The following is a 23,215-nucleotide window of genomic DNA, read 5'->3' as shown; positions in this document are numbered from 1 at the left end:
CACCTTACCCACCAATGAAAAAGAAAACGTTTTGTGGCTCTATTTTAGTTCCTGTAGCACTCACATTATTATCAATATTTGTAGTTTACTTGACTGGGTTGTTTTTGTCTTTTAAGTTCTAAATTTGGTGTATCCTGTATGGTAGCAAGCAGAGCATTGACAGAAAGATTTTTTGTTTTGAGACAGGGTTTCACTGTGTAGTTCAGGGTGGCCTTGAACTCACTATGTATCTCAGGCTGGCCTCAAACTCATGGCGATCCTCCTGCCTCAGCCTCCTGACTGCTGGAATTACAGGCATTCGCCACTACACCCAGCTAGGAGTCACATAATATTAAAGCCAGAAAATAGGCTTCAAGGGAATTTAGGCCTGCAGTTGCTTAAGTGACTGGCTCAGAATTGTCTAGTTGGTGTGGTACCAGCATTTGAAATTCTTTTTTTTTTCTTGGCAGTACTGGGGGGGTCAAACTCAGGACCTTGTGCTTGCCAGGCAGGCATGGCACCACTGAGCTATATCTTGCTTTTGAGAAGCATGGTGGTGCACACCTAGAATCCTAGCACTCAGGAGGCTGAGGCAGGTGGATCACCATGAGTTCTAGGACAGCCTGGACCACAAAACAAGACCCTGTCTCAAAAAACCAAAAAGCAATTCTTCTTGTTACCAATTATTATTTAGGATTACTAGACCTAGCCGTTTGCTTGGGATAGCTTCCATTTATGCTTTTGACTTTAATAGTTGTATGAAATATCACACTAATATCTACTTTGTTTCTTTCAAAGTGGGGTTGTAACTTGGTAATTTTTGTTTGTAAGGTTTTGTTTTTGGTACCGGGGATTGAACTCCGGTCTTTGCACTTGCGAGGCAGATGCTGGTACCACTGAGCTAAATCCCTGGCCCTGTAATTTGGTAATTTATCACTAATCATACTAGACCTAGAGACAGTACTGGGCTGGGGATTTAGGAAGAATAAAATCCATTTTAGATTTGTTAATGCCCATTAAGTTTATGGATATAGACTGCATTGGAGAAGGAAACATTTTTTGTGTGTAAAGAATTTTGATTGTTTTGTTTTGTTTTGTCTTGTTCCCTAGCAGCAGCCTCCATCTACTACAACATTTGTGTTGAATCAAATAAATCAACTTCCAACCCTGGGATCTACAATTGTAATGACTAAAACACCACCTGTAACAACTAACAGGCAGACCATCACTTTAACAAAATTTATCCAGACTACTGCAAACACCCACCCTTCGGTCTCAGCACCAGCATTGCGGAACACCGTGACCTCTGCACCTTCGAAAGACCAGGTTCAGCTAAAGGATCTACTAAAAAATAATAGCCTGAATGAACTCATGAAGCTGAAGCCACCTGCTAATATTGCTCAGCCAGTTGCAACTGCAGCTAGTAAGTCTTTTTGGTTACAGTAGCAGAAATCTTGTCTTTTGTAAACTATGTCACAGTCTTTTGATGGTTTCCTTGTGTCTTAAAAGAGCTGGGCATGAAAGAGCCATTGCTTGCCTTACTTTGCGTTCTTACAGTATGTACCCAGTTCAAGGACAGTATGTACCCAGTTCAAGGGAAGCAGAGAGATAGAGGCATTGGTGGAGCATTTTGCTTTGAAATGATGTATTTGGGATATTGAGTAGCTGTCATGATATCATCTCAGTTTTATTTATTTTTATTTTTATTTTTATTTTTTGGTATCGGGGATTGAACTCGGGTCTTTGCGCTTGCAAGGCAGGCCACCAAACCGCTGAGCTAAATCCCCGGCCCTCATCTCAGTTTTATATGAGTAACCAGTTAGTGTATTTTTTGATCCTTTAAATCAATTTTTTATACTTTCTTTTTTTTTTTAAGACAGGGTCTCACTATGTAGTTGAGACTGACCTGGAACTCACTACATAGCCCAGGTTGGGCTTGAACTCACAGTGGTCCTCCTGCCTCAGCCTCCCGAGTGCTGGGATTACAGGTGTGTGCCACCACTCCTGACTAATTTTTTATACTTTCTTTGCCTGTCAATCACATAAAGATCTTGCTCAAAAGCAAAATCTGATGAGGATGGGGCAGAAACTTCTGCATCTCTAAAAAAGCTCTCCAGAGGTATTTTTGCTGATAGTCTTTGTTTTGTTTTGTTTTGTTTTTTTCTCTGACAGGGTCTTGCTATGCAGTTCAGGCTGGCCTTGAACTCACTGTGTAGCCTAGGATGGCCTCATATTTATGGTGATCCTCCTGCCTCAGTCTCCCCAGTGCTGAGATCACAGGCCTTTGCCACCACACCCAGTTCCTTTTATTATTGTGCCTGAGTTTCCCTGAGTCTTTGTGTTGCCAGGCTGGGCTTGAACTTGTGATCCTCTTCCTGTAGCCTCCCAAAGTGCTTGGATTACAAGTGTGTGCCACCTACCCAGCCCTTTCACTCCTTTAAACTGTACAATTTGCTGGTTTGGCAGTCACAGCAGTAATTCTATCACTGTGGGTGGCTCAAGCAGGATTGTAAGCTGAAGCCCAGCCTAGATGATTTAGGGAGACCCTGCCTCAGATTAAAAAAAAGAAAAATACGGGTATGTATCTCATTGTGAAGGCTCTGGGTTCATTCCCCACTGCCTTGAGCTTCATCCCTATCCCTCTTTATTTATTTTTATTATTTATTTATTTATTTTGTTTTTTTAAGACAGGGTCTCTATGTAGTTGAGTCTGACCTGGAACTATGTAGCCCAGGCTGGTCTCGAACTCCTAGCAATCCTCCTGCTTCAGCCTCCTGAGTGCTGGGATTACAGGTGTGCGCCACCATGCCCGGTTTATTTTTGAGGGTCTCTCTGAGTTGTCCAGGCTGAAACTGAATTTGAGATCTTTCTGCCTCAGCCTGCTGAGTGCTAGGGATAACAGGTGTGTTCCACCACAGCCGCCATCACAATTTTAGACTGAAACAAGAGCAGCTTATAAGAGGGAGAATCTTCCCTTCTCTCTTCCTTTGAGTTAAGAGTCCTTGAATCCCTGTTTCTAGCAGTCCTATCGGCAGTATTTTGGGAGACAGTAATTCTGACCCCAGTTATCCTTTTTCTTGTGTGTTTTATTTCACAGTTTTAGCATGCAGATGAATGTTCGTTGTTTTTAATTTTTTGGTCAGTTATGTTGGAATTTTTTGAAATTTTGGGATCAAGGGACTAGAATGAGGTTACAGTGAGCTCTAAGGGGAGTCCTGTTCCTGACGGTTTACATGGATATGTGCATACCACTGTCAAGGCTCAGGGAATGAAGTGCTAGACTTTGGATTTTGTTTTTGTGTATGGGTGGTTGTTGTTTTTTTTTTGTTTTGTTTTGTTTTGGGTACCAGTTATAGAATTTGGGACCTGGGGCTTGCGAGGCAGGCGGTGGCATTACTGGGCCCCTGTGTGTGTTTTTTGAGATAGGGTATCGCTTTATAATTAAGGCTGGCCTTGAACTCATTTTGTAGCCCACACTGGCTTTGAATTCATGGTGATCCTCCTGCCTCAGCCTCTGGAATGCTGGGATTATAGCACTATCACAGCTGGCCATGTGATAGACTTAGGATAGACATTTTGTCCTTCCAAAGAACTTGCTTATTTTCCTAATTGTGGGAGATAGTTTTTTTTTTTTTTTTGTACTGGGAATCGAACTTGGGTCCTTGCGCTTGCGAGGCAGGCGGCAGAACCACTGAGCTAAATCCCGGGTGGAGATAGGTTTTAATACCTGCTTTGGACAGTATATAAATCTGTGGCAGAATTGATTGCTTTGAAGTAGTAATGTTCTTTTATAGAGTTTGGGGCCTTTGGATGGAATGAGTGAGAAATGACTACCTGTGGTGACAGATGTAATTATAAATTTCAGATAATCTGATTTTTATGTTTGGGTCCATAGTTTGTGCCCTTGTGGCTGTACTTTTATCTCAGGGTTATTGTTCTGAGTATTCTAGCAGCTGGGTGCTAGTTGGGAAATCATTTTTTTTTTTTTCTTTTTTTTGAGACAGGGTCTCACTATGTAGTTGAGACTGATCTGGAACTCACTGTGTAGCCCAGGCTGGTTTTGAACTCACAGCAGTCCTCCTGTCTCAGCCTCCTGAGTGCTGGGGAAATCATTTTTGCTGTCTGGGAACTGATTTTTTTTTGTACTGGGCCTTGAACTTGGGACCTTGTGCTTGTGAGGCAGGCAGCGGAACCACTGAGCTAAGTCCCTGGCCAGGGAACTGCTTTTCATTTCCTGCCTCAGAGTGCAGGTTGGTGCCAGGACCTGGCTGAGTACAGGGCACCATCTGCAGTGGCTCCAGGTGCTCAGAGGTGGGCGGCAGTTGATGGCAGATGATTTGCATCCGGCTGTTTGGATTTGATGAGGAAGCCTTATAGGCATGCTGAGCATTTCAGTCTTATTCCACCTGTGCCTTCCCCACCCAAAGGAGAGGTGAGAGCCTCAGGGAGAGCAAAGTGTGAACCACATAGTGGTGTCCCTGACTGAGGGCTCTTTGGGACAGTGAGATCTCCTGCAGTCAAGGTTGGAATTTTAGTTAACAGGCCAAGCCAGGCATCCTTGTGGAATCCTGGAAAACTGTTAGATAAGTACTAAAAATCAACAATGGTAAGTAAATGCTGAAAATAAACAAAGGTTTGAATTGGTGGAGAGCCTCATCTTTTTACTGAAACTTGAACACTGTAAAACTCCACACAGCAAGGTTACCTCTTAGCTGTGTGGGTTTGGCCCTTTGGGTTTCTCTTTGGAATATGATCTCTCCGTTGAGCTCATCTTAAAGTTCTGTAAACTAATCACTGGGTCTTCCACTGTAGGTCGTCTGTTTTCTGGTCTTTGTAGTTAAGACTTTAATTTAGTCCTACAGTTTTTGGACTTCAAGTGAAAGGTTTCCCAGATGCTCATCTAGGAGGTCAGTCAGTCTGGATGGTCTCTTCCTTAAGGGTAGCTTGCACTGTGCTCTCCAGACTCCTGGCTGAGGAGTGCTTCTGGGATCCTCAGGCTTGCTGCCCAGCTCCGGGCACTCCTGTCTCCAGCTGTGCAATCAGACAGTGGTAGTTGAGTTGATAGTTGGAGCCTGAAGTTCTAGGTGTACATTTATTTAGAAAGTATTTGAAAGCTGCTGATGAAGAAAGGATTCATTGTTTGGATCTTCATTCTGAGGACAGGAGGGAAATGAAAAATTCCCAAATTGATTTTCTCTACAAATAATTATTTTGCCTTGAAAAATTAGTACCATCAAATCTGAAAAGATTTGTTTTGTTTTGTTTTAATGAGCCAAGTGGAGTGTTTCAAAGCAATACTGGTTTTTGTGTCTGAATTAAACCATCAAATAGTTCTGGTAAGCGTGCTTTTCTCAGATTTGTTTGCCCTGCACACTTTGCCTTTTTGAGTTGTTTTCTAAAGTTAATTTCTTTGTAAATGTATATGCTTAATTTTAACAGCAGGCAGAGTGATGTCCTTTGATTTGTGAAGTAGGTAAATATCACTGAATCTTGAAACAGTAGGCAAAGAAACTGAGATTTTTAAAAATGTAAATTGATTTCTCCTTTTTAGCTGATGTAAGCAATGGTACAGTGAAGAAAGAGTCTTCTAATAAAGAAGTAGCAAGAATATGGATAAATGACATGAAAATGAGGAGTTTTTCCCCAACAATGGTGAGTTTCAAACATCTGTGTCTATATATTTGTAGTATGAAAGTATACTTGAAATAGGGCCTAGTGGGAAACTCCTGTAAGACCAGCACTCTGGAGGCTGAGGCAGGAAGGATTGGTGCAAGTTCAAGGCCAGCCTGGGTTACTTCATGAGCTCAAGGTCAGGCTGGACAATATAACAGTGCCTCAAAAAACCAAAAACAAAGCTGGGATGTGGTGGTGCATGACTGTAATCCCAGCACTTAGGAGGATCACCGCATGTTCAAAGCCATCCTGGGCTACATAGTTCAAATCCATCCTGAAATGCATAGTGAGATCCTGTCCCCCAAAAACAGTGTAAAAGTACTCTAGAACAACTCAGAAAACTTTTAAGTAGAGGTAGACTACATAAACGTGGGGAAATTTCATTGAAATAAATTTACATATAAACAGGATGATTAAAACTTTTTTCATGGACTGAAGAATTAATACCATTAAAATGTGCACATACACAAAGTGACCCATAGCTTCAGTGCAATCCACACCCAAATTGCAATGACATTCTTTACAGAAAAAACAAAACTAAAATTCATATAAACCCACAACAGGAACACAAATAGAGAAATCTTGAGCAAGAAGAACAAAACAGGTGACATCATACTGAAAATAGGGGAATAGATGTAACTCTCACACCTGCTAGATATCTGAAACATGAGTTTGGGTTCTCTCAAAGAATGAATTCTAGGAACAATGGAGGTTAAGAATAGGAAGTTTATTGAGAGAAAGAAAGCTTCTGTCTAAGAGAGACCGGTCCTGAAAGCTGGTTGTCCCTGATTAAAACTTTGATATTTAATAATGCTATTACATGTAATATTAATCTTTTTATTAAAAATCTTACATAATCAGGATAAAAGACAATGTAGGGCTAACAAAATCTGTGACAACTATATTTATTTCACGAGTGAACCTGAATATGTATAGCTAGTTAAGACTTGTCAGATCGTATAATGATTGAGTTAAAAGTAACTATGTGATTTTCTGTATTCTTACTAAATTTTGGACATGCATCTACACCTGTAACCCTAGCTCCTGGGAGGCTGAGACAAGAAGAACAAAGTTCAAGGCCAGCTGAGGTTAAATATTGGGTCCTGGCCAGCCTGTGACCCTGTCTCAAAAAGCAAAAATTAAAATTAAGGAAATTTTTTCTTAGAAATGCAGCATGTTTCAGTTTAATTGATTGGAATGTTAACATCACTGTGGATAACATTGGTGCAGTGGGTTTTTATAAGATAAATATTGTGCAATTCCCCTTTCAATAACATCAGCTCTCTCGGCCCACTGGACGAAGCATGAACCCACAGCACCTCATAGAGCATATTGTGAGGCTCACGATACAGGCTGGGGGGTTTGTAGGGTGCAAGACCTCTGCAAGTGTAGGTTTCCTCAGGAAGGTGTGTGTATCTGGGGTTTGACTGGAGAGATGTGGAAAAGGCATCTAAGGAAGGGCTCCAGAGCATTAACAGGCCTGGAGGAGGTGACCACTGTGCTTAGGTAAGATAAGCTGGGGTCCTTGGTTTGCTAGGAGAAGTGGCAGTGGAAGATTCAGGCTCTTGAGCTGAGCTTGAAGGACTTTGGGGGTGGAGTAGCCCCTGAAAAGAGCCAATTACAAGTGGGCAACTTAAGGCCTGCTCTGGATTCAGGGTAGGTAAGAGAGGGGGCTAAGTAATCTAAAAGGGAGGTAAGCAGGGACTGAGCTAGGGGATTGCAGGAGGGGGAAGGTTTTTCTGTCTGTTGTTTGTGGTTCTGGGAATCAAACCCTGGATCTTCGCTGATCTGTGTCCCACAGAGACTCACTAAGTCACTGAGTTGCCCAGGCTGGGCTCAAACATGATCCTTCTGACCTTATCATGTGTGTTGGGATTACCTCACTGCACCCCACTGTACTAGGGGATTTGAAAAGGGCACGGGAAAATGAGAAAGAGAAAGTGGTAGCTGTCTTATCTTAGCAGTGTGAAAAGACTGTGGACCTGGACATGAGGCATGGAATTGGAGGTGGCCCAGTGGCCTGTTCCTGAGGTGCTCAGTGGGCACCAGGAGAACAAATACTGGCAGCATCTAGTTACTCAGTGTTATACACCAGCAGCACTTAGAAGTTGGTTTTCTTAGCTGTGATTTTTCCTCAAGAAGTGTAAACAGATGCATTTTCCTGGCTCCTACAGTGTTTGGAGGCATTTTGAATACTTTGTGGGGACAAGAAATCCTGATTTCCAGGTTCTGTTGATAAATAGGAGGGCCAAGGCTGGGGATTTAGCTCAGTGGTGCCACTGCCTTCCTCACAAGTGCAAGGTCCTGAGTTCATCTCTGGTACCAAAAACAAAACAAAAAACAACAAAAAATTGGAGGGTCTGACAACCCTGGCCTCACACTTCTCAGCTGGTAAACTCATGAACCACATCACTGTTGGCTTGCTCTGCCTCTGCTCCTTGAGCTGAAGCTTCGTGTCAATTGCCAGTTCATATACATCTGGCTTAGAAATACACCCCGTCTGGTCCCTGAATGTTTGACCCTTCAATACTTTCAATTTACCCTTCAGTTATATCCTTAGTGATTTTTCTGAAAATCTAGAAGGTGGGTGTTGGCACATGCTTAATTATCTCAGCTACTTGAGATGCTGAGGCAGGAAGATCACAAATTTGAGTCCGTTTTAGGCAATTGAGTGATGTAGTGAGACCCTGTCTCAAAATTAAAATTAGAGGTCAGGAGTGGTGCTGCATGCCTGTAATCCCTGTATCTGGCCTGAGGCAGGAGGATTGCCATGAGTTCAAGGTCAGTCTGGACTACATATCAAGACAAGACCCTGTCTCTAAAACAAAACAAAACAGAGCCAGACCTGGTGGCGCACGCCTGTAATCCCAGCACTTAGGAGGCTGAGGCAGGAGGACCACTGTGAGTTCAAACCCAGCCTGCGCTAGTAGTGAGTCCCAGGTCAGTCTCAACTACATAGTGAGACCCTGTTTCAAACAAAACAAAAACAAAACAAAAATTTAAAAGTAGTGGGCCAGGATTTAGCTCAGTGGTTCCACCACCTGTCTTGCAAGTGCAAGGACCGGAGTTTGTTCCCCAGTACAAAAAAAAAAAAAAAAAAATTAAAAAATAGTAAAGGGCTAGGGATGTAGCTCAATGTAGAGGCCCGAATTCAACCCTATTATCATCAAAACCAATCAATCAAATGAATTTAAAGCCAAGCCAAATGTAATTTGAGGCCAGCCTTGGGCAGTTTAGTGAGAGCCTGCCTTAAAAAAAAAAATCTAGAGGAAGAAAAGGGAGAAGCTGGGCGTGGTAGCGCATGCACTTGGGAGGCTGAGGCAGGAGGATTGTTGTGAGTTCGAGACCTGCCTGGGCTACATAGTTCCAGGTCAGTCTCAGCTACATAGTGTGACCCTGTCGCAAACCAAAAAAGAAAGAAAAAGAAAAGGGAGAAACAAGGTTTGATAACATAGACTGATTCGTGTATTCTAGTTGAGGTGAAAGTGCAGAGGACTCAGTGTTGAGATAATTTGCCCCAAGGATTCAGAATGAAATAACAGCAAATGGTATCAGATCTATTTCCCTGGCTGGTCCCATTTTGTCTCCATTGTCTAATGTTGGGCTTCATTGTGAGCCTGTTCGGAGTTGGGATTTCACCTCAGGACTCTCAGGCTGTTGTTTGGATGCTCCCATTCTCCTTCCTTCCTTCCCTGTGTGTCAAGCATATTTGTGCTAGCACATTCTGCTCTGGATTTGGGTAAACCCCAGAGAAAGGAGCGTGCTTTACCGTGGAGACTTGGACTGAGCCTTCTTTCTCCTCCTCCCCCTGCCTTGTCTGCTGGGTTTTAAAGCAGCTTCTCTGCCCAGTTCTCTGAACCTGATGGCTTCCTGATCTCTTTACTGGGCATGACGAGGCATGTGTGATTAGGGTCTTCTGCTCTCTCATTCCTCCCACTCCACCTGTAAGGATCCATGGAGAAAGAGGGGAAATGTATTGAGTATGGCGGCCATTCCCTGGGCTTGCCAACAACAGTCCATGTTACCCGTTGTTTTGGTGCAATTATCAGCACTCCATTTTCTGCCGGAGTGCTCAAGTTGAGGGGAAATCTCTTGGCCATTGCTGTGTACTTGTTATGTGGAGATGCGGGAGTGTGAAGTTAGTGTGCTCTGGAAGAACCTTGAATGCCAGTCTCCTGGGCTGTTCTGTGCTTGTAGGGTCTGAGAAAGAAGGCAGGTGGAGGTGAGCTGAAGAGCTGGAGCTGTGTGAGCTGGAGAGAGATCCTGCCACTTTCCTCCCCACTCTGCTTGTTCTTGGAACTGGAAGGAATGGGGAGTTTGGGGAGAGAGTGGACCATAGGGAGGCAGTACTGAAGGGGAGATGGTGGCTGCAGAGGAGTTGCAGCACCCTATGGTGACTGCAGAGGAGTTGCAGCACCCTATGGTGACATTGTATGTAAGGGAGAGTAGGTTGCCATTGGAGAAGCAGGGAAGCCACGAAGTGAGACCTGGGTTGAGAGAACATGCAGGTGGTGCCTTCCAGTCCAAGGTTGGCGGTTCTGGTGCTCCTGCCTGAGAGTTCCCTGTATGTTGGCTGTGCCTCTGGATTCCAGATTAATTGTACATTCTCTGTTACAGAAGGTTCCTGTTGTAAAAGAGGAAGATGAGCCAGAGGAAGAAGATGAAGAAGAAATGGGCCATGCTGAAACCTATGCAGAGTATATGCCAATAAAATGTATGTCTTTGAGCTTTGTCAGAATAACAGAAAGACTTCTGGGTTCCTCTTGAACTTAGATAATTCTCCCTTGTATAGGGACATAACCGGCCCTGTGTACTCCAGCAGTCAACAAGTGGGAAGTTTCGTCTTGTGTTTTAAGCTCTAATGTTTTAATCTTTTGAGACAGGGTCTCACTATGTAGTTGAGACTGGCCTGGAACTCACTATGTAGCCCAGGCTGGTCTCAGAGTGAGCATCCCGCCTCAGCCTCCCGAGTGCTGGGATTACAGGTACGTGCCACCACGCCTGGCTGTAATGTTTTAAAAATACATTAAAGTTTCACTGAAATTTTTTTCTATACAAATTTAGAACTTTTAGATTGAAGTCTTTGAAATAAAGACGAAAGGATTATTATTATTTTCTTTCAAGTTAATTTTGCTTATGTAAGTACTGGTAATAAAATTACTTTAAGCATGATGAATGTAACTGTACTATATACCTAAAATGTACCAGTAAACTCAATGAGAAAAAAAATAAAATTATTTTAAGCAAATTGTAGGTATAAAAATGTATACTTTAAACCTGGCATCGTAGCAACACACCTATGATCCCAACACTTGGGAGGCTATGGTGGGAGGATCACCACTGTGAGTAAAAGACCAGCCTGAACTGCATAGCAGGACCTAGTCTCAAAAAACCAAACAGCAGGGACAGGATTTAACTCAGTGGTGCTGCTACCTGTCTCACAAGTGCAAAGTCCTGAATTCAGTCCCTGGAACCAAAACAAACAAAACAGCAACAAAACAAGTACACAAATGTGTGTTTTAATTTTATATTTATAAATCTTAATGAAAATTATAAAAAAAATTTTTTTTTCGGTCCTGGGGATCGAACCCAGGGCGCTAAGTTGCCCAAGCTAGACTTGAATTTGTGGTCCTCCTGCCCCAGCCTCCCACAGTGCTGGGATTACAGACATGTGCCACCACACCAAGCTAACCATCAGAATCTTTTTTTCTCTTTTGAATCTTATTAATGAATAGTTTAAGCTGTTTGAATTCATTGTTTTTCATTAATATTATTTCTGTCTTTTGTATAAAAGCCATGATTCATGTTTTAGTGGCCACTCTGTGAAATGGAAACTTAATAGTTTATATAGATTTTGTACAGAAACTTATTTTTGCATTATTTATGTAGTGATCAAATCTAAGTCTAGATTATGTCTTATATGTTCAAAAAGTCGCTAATATTTAAAATGAACTAAACTGGGCGTGGTGGCACATGCCTATAATCCCAGCACTTGGGAGGCTGAGGCAGGAGGATGGATGTGAGTTTGAGACCAGCCTGGGCTACATTGTGAGTTCCAGGTCAGTCTCAACTACATAGTGAGAGACCCTGTCTCAAAAAACAAACAAACAAACAAAAAAAAACTAAAATTTTCTGTTTATCAACTTTGTAAAGACTCTCAAGAGTCTATAGTTTTCTTAAATTTAAAATGAGTTTTAGAGAGCTGGGCATGGTGGCGCATGCCTGTAATCCCAGCACTTTAGGAAGGCTGAGGCAGGAGGATCGCTGTGAGTTGGAGACCAGCCTCGGCTACGTAGTTTCCATGTCAGTCTCAACTAAATAGTGAGACTTTATCTCAAAAAACAAAAACAAATAAAATGAGTTTTAGAGGGCTAGGGATGTAGCTCAGTGGTGTTATGACTGCCTCGCAAGTGCGAACTCCTGAGTTTGATCCCTGGTGCTGGGGATGGGGTGGAGGGGTGGGGGATGATGAGTTTTAGAGCCAGGCATGGCAGTGCTCACCTGTAATCTCAGTACTTGGAAAGCTAAGGCAGGAGTATTGCATGAATTTGAGGCCAGCCTCCACTACATAATGAGTTTAAGGCTAGCCTGGACTGTTTCAGAAGAAAGTTTTATTTGTTTATTTATGTATTTTTGGGTACTGGGGATTGAACTTGGGTCCTTGCACTTGTAAGGCAGGCGCTGGAAGCCCTGGGCTAAATCCCCGGCCCTAGAAGAAAATTTTAGAGCCAGATATGATGGCATGTGCTTGTAGTTCTAGTTACTCTGGAGTCAGGGAAGGAAAATTCTAAGTTTCAGTTCAGCCTAGGCAAGAGCCTTAGCAAGAACCACCCCAAAATGCCGATTTAAAGAGTCTGGGGATGTAGCTTGGCTCCTTAAATTCAAGCTCCTATGCTACTAAAAGTAAAAGAAGAAGTTTTAGGATGTGATACCTATTTTGATTTTTTTTTTTTTTTGGTTTTTTGAGACAGGGTCTCACTATGTAGTTGAGACTGATCTGGAACTCACTATGTAGCCCAGCTGGTCTCCAACTCACAGTGATCCTCCTGCCTCAGTCTCCCTAGTGCTGGGATTACAGGCATGCTGGCATGCCTAGCTAGTTTCTTCTTTTTTTTTGGTACCAGGGATGGAACTTGGGTCTTTGCGCTTGCGAGGCAGGCGGTGGCACCACTGAGTTAAATCCCCAGCAAATAACTTGGTTTTTTATTTTATTTTATTTTTGCGGTACCAGGGATTGAACTCAGGACCTTGCACTTGCAAGGCAGATGGTGGCACCACTGAGCTAAATCCCCAGCTCTGTGCTACCTATTTTGTTTTTTTCCTCCTCCCAGTAAGTTTTTACAAAAGAGTTGAGTTTATCTCTGACCCTTTAAACCAGGGAGAGGTCTGGATGTACTACTTGTCTTAGCAAATAAAGCATTATTGAAACATAGGCATACCCATCAGTTTAGTCATTGTTCATGACTGCCTTTACAGTAACAGTGTTAAGTAATTTTGAAATAGACTGGATGAGCTGGGTGTGGTGGCGCACACCTGTAATCCCAGTACTCGGTGTCTGAGGCAGGAGGATCACTGTGAGTTCGAGACCAGCCTGGGCTACATAGTGAGTTCCAGTTCAGTCTCAACTACATAGTGAGACCCTGTCTCAAAAAAAAAACAACAACAACAAAACAAAACAAAAAAAAACAAACAAAAAATGGAAGGGACTGGATGGCCTGTAAAGCTGAAAACAGTTACTGCTTGACTTTTTTGGTGGTGGGGTTGGGGGTGGACCAGTTATTGAACTTGGAACCTTGAGCTTGCAAGACAGGTGGTGGAACCACTGAGCGGGGGCCCCTGCTTGACCTTTTATAGGAAATGTTTGCTAATCACTATTTAAAATTATTCATATTGTATACTTTGGGGAGTTAGTTGCTGTTTAATGTTATCACCATGGCTTTCTTTAAAAGTGAAATTATATTGTGAACTTTTGTGGAGCAAAATGAATGACTCCTTTAAGGAAAACTTCTTTAATCTGAGACAGCGGGTTATGTTTTTCATTTCGGGGAAACCTTATTTATGAATTTAGTGTTTTTATTTATTACTTTTTTTTTTCTTTTTTTTTTTTTTTTTAAATCAGGTCTCTTTGTTTTCTACTCAGGGCTCCCAATTGGTAGGATCTTGTGATCCTCCATGGTGCTTGGCTAGGTCTGTTATTTTATTTTATTTTTTTATTTTTATTTATTATTTTGGTACCAGGGATCAAACTGGACCTTGTGTTTGTGAGGCAGGCAGTGGCACCCCTGAGCTAAATTCCCGGCCTAGGCCTGTGATTTTAAACTCATTGTTTTTATCAGCAAGTTTTTGTATGAGCTGAATGTAGTTGTTAAATCATTTTAGTCAAATTTATGGAGTACTTTATAGTCAATAAGGATTTTTTTTTGTGGTGCTAGGGATTGAACCTAGGGCTGTGCACATGGTAGGCAAGTAAGTGTTCTCTCACTGTTGCATCCGCAGGCCCATATGGAAGCTCAGAGTGAATAGTTACTCAAATGTTTTCTGTGTTGTAGGAAAACTCCTGCAGTGTCTTATAATTAAACTGGAAATGTTCCTAGAATGAAATAAATGAAGTATTTTAAAAATTTTTGTTTAGTAAAAATTGGCCTGCGTCATCCAGATGCTGTAGTGGAAACTAGCTCTTTATCCAGTGTCACTCCTCCTGATGTTTGGTATAAAACGTCCATCTCTGAAGAGACCATTGACAGTGGCTGGTTATCAGCATTGCAACTTGAGGCAATTACATATGCAGCCCAGGTAAGCAACGTGCATAAATTGTGCAGTAGTTATTGTTTTATGTTCTTCTGTACAGCGTAGTTTTTTTTTCCCTTCCCCTGGTATCGGGATCAAACTTAGGACCTTGTGCTTATTTTTTGTACCAGGGATGGAATTCGGGACCTTGCGAGGCAGGCACAGTGCCACTTAGCTAATCCCCAGCTGTACAATGTAGTTTTAATTCAAAGGAGAAGGAAGTTTCCTTGCATGGCAAACTTGTCGAATGTGGTTTTTATAGAAGTTTTATGTGTTACAAAATGGGATGATATGTGAGATAGGCAGAATGTCTTTGCTGTGGAAATGATGAATGCTGTAGCTTTTTTGGTTTTTGAGATAGGGTCTCACTGTATAGTTGAGACTAACCTGGAACTCACAACGATCTTCCTGCCTCAGCCTCCGAGTGCTGGGATTACAGTCATGCACCACTATACCTGGCCTGCTGTAGCATTTTTGCACTGGAAATACCTATAAATTTTAAAATGCAGTGATACCTGTCTACCTAAGCTCACAACAATTTAATCATGAATATCTCTGTACCTATCAGCAGCTGACTGGATAAAAAAAATATGGCATATGTACACAGGGAAGTACTATTCTGTAAAGAAGGATAAAGTTGAGTCATTTGAAGGAAAATGGATCTTTCTGGATCCATCACAGTGGATCTGTCACAGTGCTAAGTTAAATAAATGAAACACAGGAGAGGTTAAGTACTGTGTAGTTTCTCTTACATGAGAAACCCAAAATGTAAATAATTTGAAGAGTAAAATCAAAGATGATAGAGAACAAAATTAAAAACGTATTTACCTTTTGACCTAACAGTTCCACTACTGGGACTCTCTTCCTTTGATAAAAATATACATGTAGGGATCTCTTCTTCCCCCCATTGGAATGATTTCACTGTCTGCAGTGTTGGGCATGATTGAATAAACTGGCATTACCATGCTTTGTAGGGTTTTGTGGAGGCTTTAAAAATTACACGAGCTGGCTGGGCGTGGTGGCACATGCCTGTAATTCCAGCACTCCGGAGGCTGAGGCAGGAGGATCACTGTGAGTTCAAGACCAGCCTGGGCTACGTAGTGAGTTCCAGGTCAGTCTCAACTACATAGTGAGACACTGTCTCAAAAAAAAAACAAAAAACAAAAGCAAAAAATTACATGAGCTGGAATTAACAGCAATTTTCTTGCATTGGATTTTGATCATATTCCATTTGTAAAATAGGTAATGATCCAAATAGCCAGTTATTTCCCATAGTTAACTTAATAAATATATAGGTTGGTACTTGATTGTGCTAGTGTTGAAAGGTGTGGAAGGCTTCCCACCAGTTGGTCAATTTCATGATATAGCCAGGTGTAGTGGTGCACGCCTGCAATCCCAGCACTTGGGAGGTTGAGGCAGGAGGATTGCCGTGAGTTTGAGGCCAGCCCAGGCTACATAGAGGGACATTGTATTAAAAAAAAACTTGGTGCATGGGACAGTAGCAGGAAAGAGTATATAGAATGTATCCACACTAACTACAGGGAAAACCTTATGCCATATATGTAACAAAAGGTGAGTAGTATATTCCTGTATCTATTATGAAAGATTAATCGAAATATATGAAGGATTAGTTACTAGACTTCTCTTTTTCAGCAACATGAAACATTCCTACCTAATGGAGATCGTGCTGGCTTCTTAATTGGTGATGGTGCTGGTGTAGGGAAAGGCAGGACAATAGCAGGAATCATCTATGAAAATTATTTGTTGAGTAGGAAGAGAGCATTGTGGTAAGTGTTGGGACTGGCTGTGGAAGGCTTCATTTGTGAACAGTTTGGCATGTGGGAATGGATTTAAAAGACCTGGCATTATTCCTGAATTCTATTAGTAATGTAACTTGGTTTAATTTGTTTTTCTTTTTTCTTCTCTTGTTTTAATGACAGGTTCAGTGTTTCCAATGACTTAAAGTATGATGCTGAAAGAGATTTGAGGGATATTGGAGCAAAAAACATTTTGGTCCACTCATTAAATAAGGTATGAAAACTCCTGTTCACTTGGTCCTTCAGTAAATACTGAACTCATCTGAGATGGGAGTAATAGTTTCTACTCTGTAAGGTTGTTAGGATTAAATGTGTTATTCCAAAAAATGCCTGGCAAGCGCAGCCAGTTCCATTGGTTCATGTATTACCCTGTGCCAAGTACCATGCCAGGCAGTGATTGTGTAGTAGCAGGCAAAATAGACACTATTTTGGAATATGGAATATGCTGTCTTTAGTTATTCTGTCCTAGTTTCTGAAGTAATTTTATATTGTCGTTGGGGTGCTTGTCACTGCAGGGTGTCAAATCCTGTGTAGTCCATTGAGGAACTTGAGATTAGAGGCTGGTTTCAGTATCCGTCTTGTTAGTGGACTTAACTGCAATGTACCTGTGTTCATGGGAAACAGTTCATAAGAAGGAAATGGGTTTTGGTGTCTCAAACAGTTTAACGTGATTACTGTTTTTTTTTGTTTGTTTGTTTGTTTGTTTTTTTGGTACTGGGGATTGAACTTGGGTCCTTGGGCTTGCAAGGCAGGCCACCGAACCGCTGAGCTAAATCCCTGGCCCCAGTTTAATGTGATTAGAATCTTGATGGTCATTTAGAAAATCTTCATTGACACCCTGTGTTGACTATAAAGGTAAAATAGACAAAACATGGTTCCTATAAGTGCCTTCCTGCTAGTCCTTGGAGAGAAGTAAATACAAATCTACTTTCCACGTGAGTCCTGAGTTGGTTCATTGTCTTACTGAGTGGATTGGTATCTTAAAGCATTGTGTTGAGTGATATAGGTATGAACAATTTGAAACTGAAACCATGCGGGTAGGACTGTAATTGTTTCTTATTTTTGAGAAGTGCAATCAAAGGAGGTATATACATTAACTAATATTCTTTCAGAACTTAATGGGACTGCTATAGTAAGTGCATAGTAAATATTTGTGGAGTAAATTATGTGATTTCTTCCCATAGAGGAGTTTATTTATTTATTTTAATGAGAGACCCCCCCCCCCGGGGGATTGAACTCAGGACTTTGCACTTGCCAGACAGGCGTGGCACCACTGACTTACATCTCCAGCCTGTGATAGACTTTCTTGACATTTTGAAAACTGAATCCTTACACCATAATATATATGTGTGTGTGTGCACATGTGCGTGCATACACACGTTTGTACATGTGTTACTGTACAAGAAATTTGTGTTGTCTCTTAAAAAGCGTTTTGACTTTTTTGAGCCTCTCATCAGCCTATCAGGTTAAGAGGAACTTCGGGTCAGATAAATGTTTCCTAGGCTAATTAAAGTCTTTTCTGTTTTTAGTTCAAATACGGAAAAATTTCTTCCAAACATAATGGGAGTGTGAAAAAGGGTGTTATTTTTGCTACGTATTCCTCCCTTATTGGTGAAAGCCAGTCTGGTGGTAAATATAAAACTAGGTTGAAACAACTTCTGCATTGGTGTGGTGACGACTTCGATGGAGTGGTATCCTTTATGACAGCTGTGTTTATATCTTTTAATGGCACAGAAGTATAAAATGACAGAGTTTTGGCAAAGGGGAATCCTGAGGTTAGATAAATAGATTGTTGGGGTGAGAGTTTTACTGTTTAGATTTCCAGGGCTTAGAACATTGATCTGTTCTGTCAGATAGACCAGTTTAGGAAAGAAGAATGCTTAATACACTGTCACTTACGTGAGCATTCACATTAAATGGTAAGGAACCCGAGGTACAAAGAGACAGGAGTGTTCATTTTGTGATTCCGAAATGTGTTGCTCACTTGCTCACAGTTTATCGTATATTGTCCTGTGTGAAGCACACCACGTTGTCAAATGCTGGTTAAGTTGGTTCCCATTCACATTTCCACTGGTATGGACGGATTTTCAGCAGTATAATCTGTGGAGGACAGTTCTTGCTGCAGAGGGTCCTTTGCTACATTCTAGTTAGAAATTAAATACCTGGCTAAGATAAATATGGTACCTGTCAGTGTCTGCCTCAAAGGCTGGGGCAGGGAGTTGATATGTGGGAGAGGCATATGGATGGCATCTTTTATGTGTGTAAAGGAAAAGCCACCTGACGCTTTGAGGAAATAAAGTAAACGCTTCCTAAAAATTGGTAGACGTTTACTATAAGATGGTATATTCCTTAACTTAGTCCTTACAGATAGTGTTTGATGAGTGTCATAAAGCAAAAAACTTATGTCCTGTTGGTTCTTCAAAACCCACCAAGACAGGCTTAGCAGTTTTGGAGCTTCAGAACAAATTGCCAAAGGCCAGAGTTGTTTATGCGAGTGCCACTGGTGAGTATTATTTAATTTAAAAAGTATATATAAATTCTCTTTGCAGCAATAACATATTTGGGGATTTTCCAGGTGCTTCGGAACCACGCAACATGGCCTATATGAACCGCCTTGGAATCTGGGGTGAGGGGACTCCATTTAGAGAATTCAGTGATTTTATTCAAGCGGTGGAGCGCAGGTAATGCAGCCTGTGGTGTATGCTATTTTTGGCAGCACTTGGACAGATGTGTTACTGCTAAACCTGTCACTGTATGTTAAAGTCCTACCTTTCTTTTTTTTTTTTGTACTGGGGATTGAACTCAGGTCCTTATGCTTGTGAGGCAGGTGGTGGAACCACTGAGCTAAATCCCCTGGCCCTATATTTCTTGATAATTACTGTGTGTTTTAATTTTCTTCAGAGGTGTCGGTGCCATGGAAATAGTTGCTATGGATATGAAGCTTAGAGGAATGTACATTGCCCGACAGCTAAGTTTTACTGGAGTGACCTTCAAAATTGAGGAAGTTCTTCTTTCTCAGAACTATGTTAAAATGTATAACAAAGCAGTGAAGCTGGTGAGAAGTATTTAATTCCTAACTTTTTTTTTTTTTTTTGGTTTTTTGAGTCAGGTTCTCACTATGTTGTTGAGACTGACCTGGAATTCACTATGTAGCCCAGGCTGGTCTCGAACTCATGGTGATCTTCCTCCCTCAGCCTCCGGAGTGCTGGGATTACAGGCATGTGCCACCACACCTGGCTAATTCCTAACATTTGTAATGTACTGATAATTTTTTTTTCTCATGGTACAGGGGATAAGACTCAGGACCTTGTGTGACACTTGCAACATAGCATAGTGCCACAGTTCTAAATTCCTGGCCTGCACTGATAATCCTTGTTGGTTTTGCCATTGTAATGTCTGTTGGCCCACAGAAACGCATTTCTGCTATGAAATAACAGGGACATTGCCACACAATAGACCATCAACCAATATCGTTTTTTTTCCATAGTCTGCAGTTATCAGTTTGTAAAAGTGATCCATCAAAAAAATAGCTATTTACTTGAGTGATGTACTTCTCAAAATAGTGTATGAAAGTATATTTTCTAAAATGGGTGCCGTATGTACTAAGAATTTTTTGTTGTTGTAATTGTTTTGGTACAGGGAATCAAACTCAGGACCTTACACTTGCTAGGCAGGTGCAATACCACTGAGCTAAATTCCCAGCTATTTTTATTGAAAGTCATTTTAAAATAACTTTATTCATAGATGAAGCATGTGAAATGTTGACTTTATGTCTCCAGTGGGTCATCGCCAGAGAGCGGTTTCAGCAGGCTGCAGACCTGATTGATGCTGAGCAGCGAATGAAGAAGTCCATGTGGGGTCAGTTTTGGTCTGCACACCAGAGGTTTTTTAAGTACCTGTGCATAGCATCCAAAGTTAAGAGGGTTGTGCAGCTGGCCCGGGAAGAAATCAAGAATGGGAAAGTAAGTTGTAGAACACATTCAGAGATTCTTTTTGGTTATGTTGTTTTTGTGGGTGTGAGGTTTTACATTTATAGAGTGAAGCTTTTCTAAAAGATAGTTATTGTATTTAAAAAAATTTTTTTTTTTTTAATTTATTGGTACATTCTAGGTAGACAGTACAGTTACATTCATTACTGGGATCTTGTACCTTTACATGGCAGGTCTTGGTTCTCATTTTTTCCCCTTGTCCCCACCCTCCCTTCATCTTCCCCTCCACTCCCCCCCTTCAAACACTTTAATTCCATTTTTACGTTTTCTCATATTTTTTTCCTTTTCCCTTATTCATGTTTTTAAAAATTTTACAAGCAGTACCTGTTTAGATACTTTAGCTAGTTCAAAGTATAACAAAATATATATCACTCGAATTTGGCCATTACCACGGATGACTGTGGATCCACTAATTAGTATTTCCTGAAGCCAGCCTCCCTCTTCCCTTTTGAGATTGAACCCTGGGACTCTTCTCCTGCTGACCTACAGCCCAGCCCTTTTTTTTTTTTGGTACTGGGGATCGAACTTGAGAGTCCAGTCCTTTTAAAAATTGGAGATTGAACCCAAGGCCTTTGCACTTAGCTATTTCCTCAGGACTTTTTTAGTGTTTATGACATAGGGTCTTACTAAGTTGTCCAGGCCAGGCTGAAACTTGAGTCTGTTTGGTTTTTTGAGACAGGTCTTACTTTGTGGTTCAGTCTGGCCTTGAACTCACTGTATAGCCTAGGGTGGCCTCAGATTCCAGAGTGCTGGGATTACAGATGTGTGCTACCACACCTGACCACAAACTTGAGATCTTGCCTTAGCTTCCCGTAGTGCTAGAATTATAAGTGTGCATCCTTACCCAGCTTTTTTTTTTGTCCAGTCCTGGGGATTGAACTCTGGACCTTGCACTTGGCAACAGAGGCACAGTGCCACTGAGCTACATCCCCAGCCGTGATTTTTTTCTTTTTGATAACCATCTATTTAAAACAGAAGGGACTGTAAATCCCATAAAGGCCAGGGGCTCGTGATACAGCACAGTGGTGCCATGCCTGCCTGGCAAGCATAGGTCCTGATTTCGATTCCTGGTACCAAAAAAAAAAAATCCCATAAGGGCAGGGGCATTAGCTGTGATCACTATTGTGTTCTGTCTTCTTTTGGAGCCTTTGTTTTGTTTTGTTTTGTTACCAGGGATTGAACTCGGGACCTTGTGCTTATGAAGCAGGTTGTGGAACCACTGAGCTAAATCCCTGGCTGATAGGGTTATTCTTTAAAGTCTTTATTTTTACCAAGTATTTAAAATGTCTTAAGATCGTTATACACATTATAGTCAATAATATATTAACTACTGTTTCTAACTTTATTTTGAAATTTTGTTTTTTACAGTATTTTCATAGTTTATTAATAGATGTATTTGCTAAAGTCAAAAAGGTTAAAAAAATTGCCTAACAAGTATATTTTTATTTATAACTACCTTACTTTCTTTTTTCCAGTGTGTTGTAATTGGTCTGCAGTCTACAGGAGAAGCTAGAACATTAGAAGCATTGGAAGAGGGTGGAGGAGAATTGAATGATTTTGTTTCAACTGCCAAGTAATGTTTTTATGTTATTTCTGAGTTTTATACTTAACATTAGTTCAGATGGTAGCATTTCTTTGACACAATTTTGATTACTTGTGTGTCATCTTTAAGTTTTCCTCATTTGAGTGTTTTGCCATTCTGTGCCTCTCTATGTTACAGTATATCCATTAGAAGACAGTCATAGAGATGTCATAATCCTAAAATATATTACACATTTTGTCAGTATTTGTTACAATGTGTGGATTAACAGAAGGACTTGATTCTTTCCTTAAACATCTTGGAAATCTGTGGCAGTGTGGTTTAGTTTTAGTTTCAGATTAGTTCATTTGTAATTACCATTGTTTCTAGAGAAGCGGTATCTAGTTTGCCCTGATAGCATAAAATCTGCTGTCAAAATTGGAAATTAGCAAGTGATCTTCCAGAGTTGTTAAAAATGTTATCTGACAGTAAAGTAAGCAACCTAGTTCCTGCCACTATAGTTCTCTTCCCTTTGAGGCTATTTTTAAGTGCTGCTTTGAAGGTAGATATAAATGAAAATTACTTTTGTTTTTGTTTTGGTTCTTTGAGACAGGGACTCACTATGTAGCCCAGGCTGACCTTAAACTCACTATGTAGTGGCTAGCCTTGAACTCAAGGTGACCTTCCTGCCTCAGCCTCCCAAGTGCTGGGGTCACAGGTGTGCGCCACCATGCCCAGTTTAAGAACTACTTTCAAGAGCAGAACTTGCTGCATTTCTCTGTAGTTTAACTCCCTCAAGTACCACTCATTGTGTGCTTACTGATCGGGTGAAATGAGTAATCTAGGTTTAGTTATAAGTGTAGAATACAGAACAGATTTGAAAGATTCCTTAAGAAAAAAATGATGTAAAATACCTTATTCATCACAGTAGAATAGTATGTTGAGTTAAAGTGTATTATTAAAATAGGTGCTGGGCGTGGTTGCAGATGCCTGTTATCCCAACATTCACGAAACCGAGGTAGGAAGATTGCTGGGAGTTTGAGGCTAGCCTGGACTATGCAGCAAGTCTCTTAATGTAGAAGTTGCTACAAGTTGCTATAGTTTCACCAGTTTCCTTATTATTCTCCCCCCCAAATAGTGAATTTTCTTTTGGGTCTTTATTTTTTTAATAAGACAAGGTGGTTTTGGCTGTTGCCCAACTCAAACCCTGGCTCATGTAATCGTCCTATCTCAGCTTCCCAAGTAGCTGAGACTATAGATATGTGCCACTATACTTACTACATTTTTTGTTCGTTTTTTGAGGTAGTATCTTAATTATTCAGGTCAGGCTGGCCTGGAACTTGTGGTGCTCCACTTGCCTCAGCCTCCCAAGTGCTAGTAGGATTTTGGGTGTGCACCACCATACTCATCCTACTATTCCTTTTTTTTTTTTTTTTTTTTTTTTTTTTTGG

At 41.1% G+C, this 23,215-nt stretch overlaps 1 protein-coding gene across 9 annotated transcripts in view; it reads left to right on the top strand.

Moving 5' to 3' along the window:
* Positions 1 to 23,215, top strand: part of Sbno1 (strawberry notch homolog 1) — an 87,553-nt gene that overhangs the window by 24,850 nt on the left and 39,488 nt on the right. For 5 of the 9 annotated variants that reach the window (XM_033762467.1, XM_033762468.1, XM_010604323.3 and 2 more), the window contains 12 exons: positions 1,090 to 1,402; positions 5,531 to 5,631; positions 10,270 to 10,366; positions 14,285 to 14,445; positions 16,093 to 16,226; positions 16,380 to 16,470; positions 17,786 to 17,947; positions 18,624 to 18,759; positions 18,832 to 18,937; positions 19,158 to 19,311; positions 20,036 to 20,218; positions 21,721 to 21,818. In XM_033762467.1, the coding sequence (XP_033618358.1) occupies positions 1,090 to 1,402; positions 5,531 to 5,631; positions 10,270 to 10,366; positions 14,285 to 14,445; positions 16,093 to 16,226; positions 16,380 to 16,470; positions 17,786 to 17,947; positions 18,624 to 18,759; positions 18,832 to 18,937; positions 19,158 to 19,311; positions 20,036 to 20,218; positions 21,721 to 21,818 (1,736 nt within the window). The remainder of the gene's footprint in view (positions 1 to 1,089; positions 1,403 to 5,530; positions 5,632 to 10,269; positions 10,367 to 14,284; positions 14,446 to 16,092; positions 16,227 to 16,379; positions 16,471 to 17,785; positions 17,948 to 18,623; positions 18,760 to 18,831; positions 18,938 to 19,157; positions 19,312 to 20,035; positions 20,219 to 21,720; positions 21,819 to 23,215) is intronic. The other 4 variants (XM_010604324.3, XM_010604319.3, XM_010604322.3 and 1 more) reach the window with 2 other exon arrangements.

This window comes from Fukomys damarensis, unplaced genomic scaffold (genome assembly GCF_012274545.1).
Source record: "Fukomys damarensis isolate Sample0158 unplaced genomic scaffold, DMR_v1.0_HiC HiC_scaffold_12, whole genome shotgun sequence".
In the NCBI taxonomy this organism is placed as follows: Eukaryota; Metazoa; Chordata; class Mammalia; order Rodentia; family Bathyergidae; genus Fukomys; species Fukomys damarensis.
This window is presented reverse-complemented; position numbering and strand designations above follow the sequence as displayed.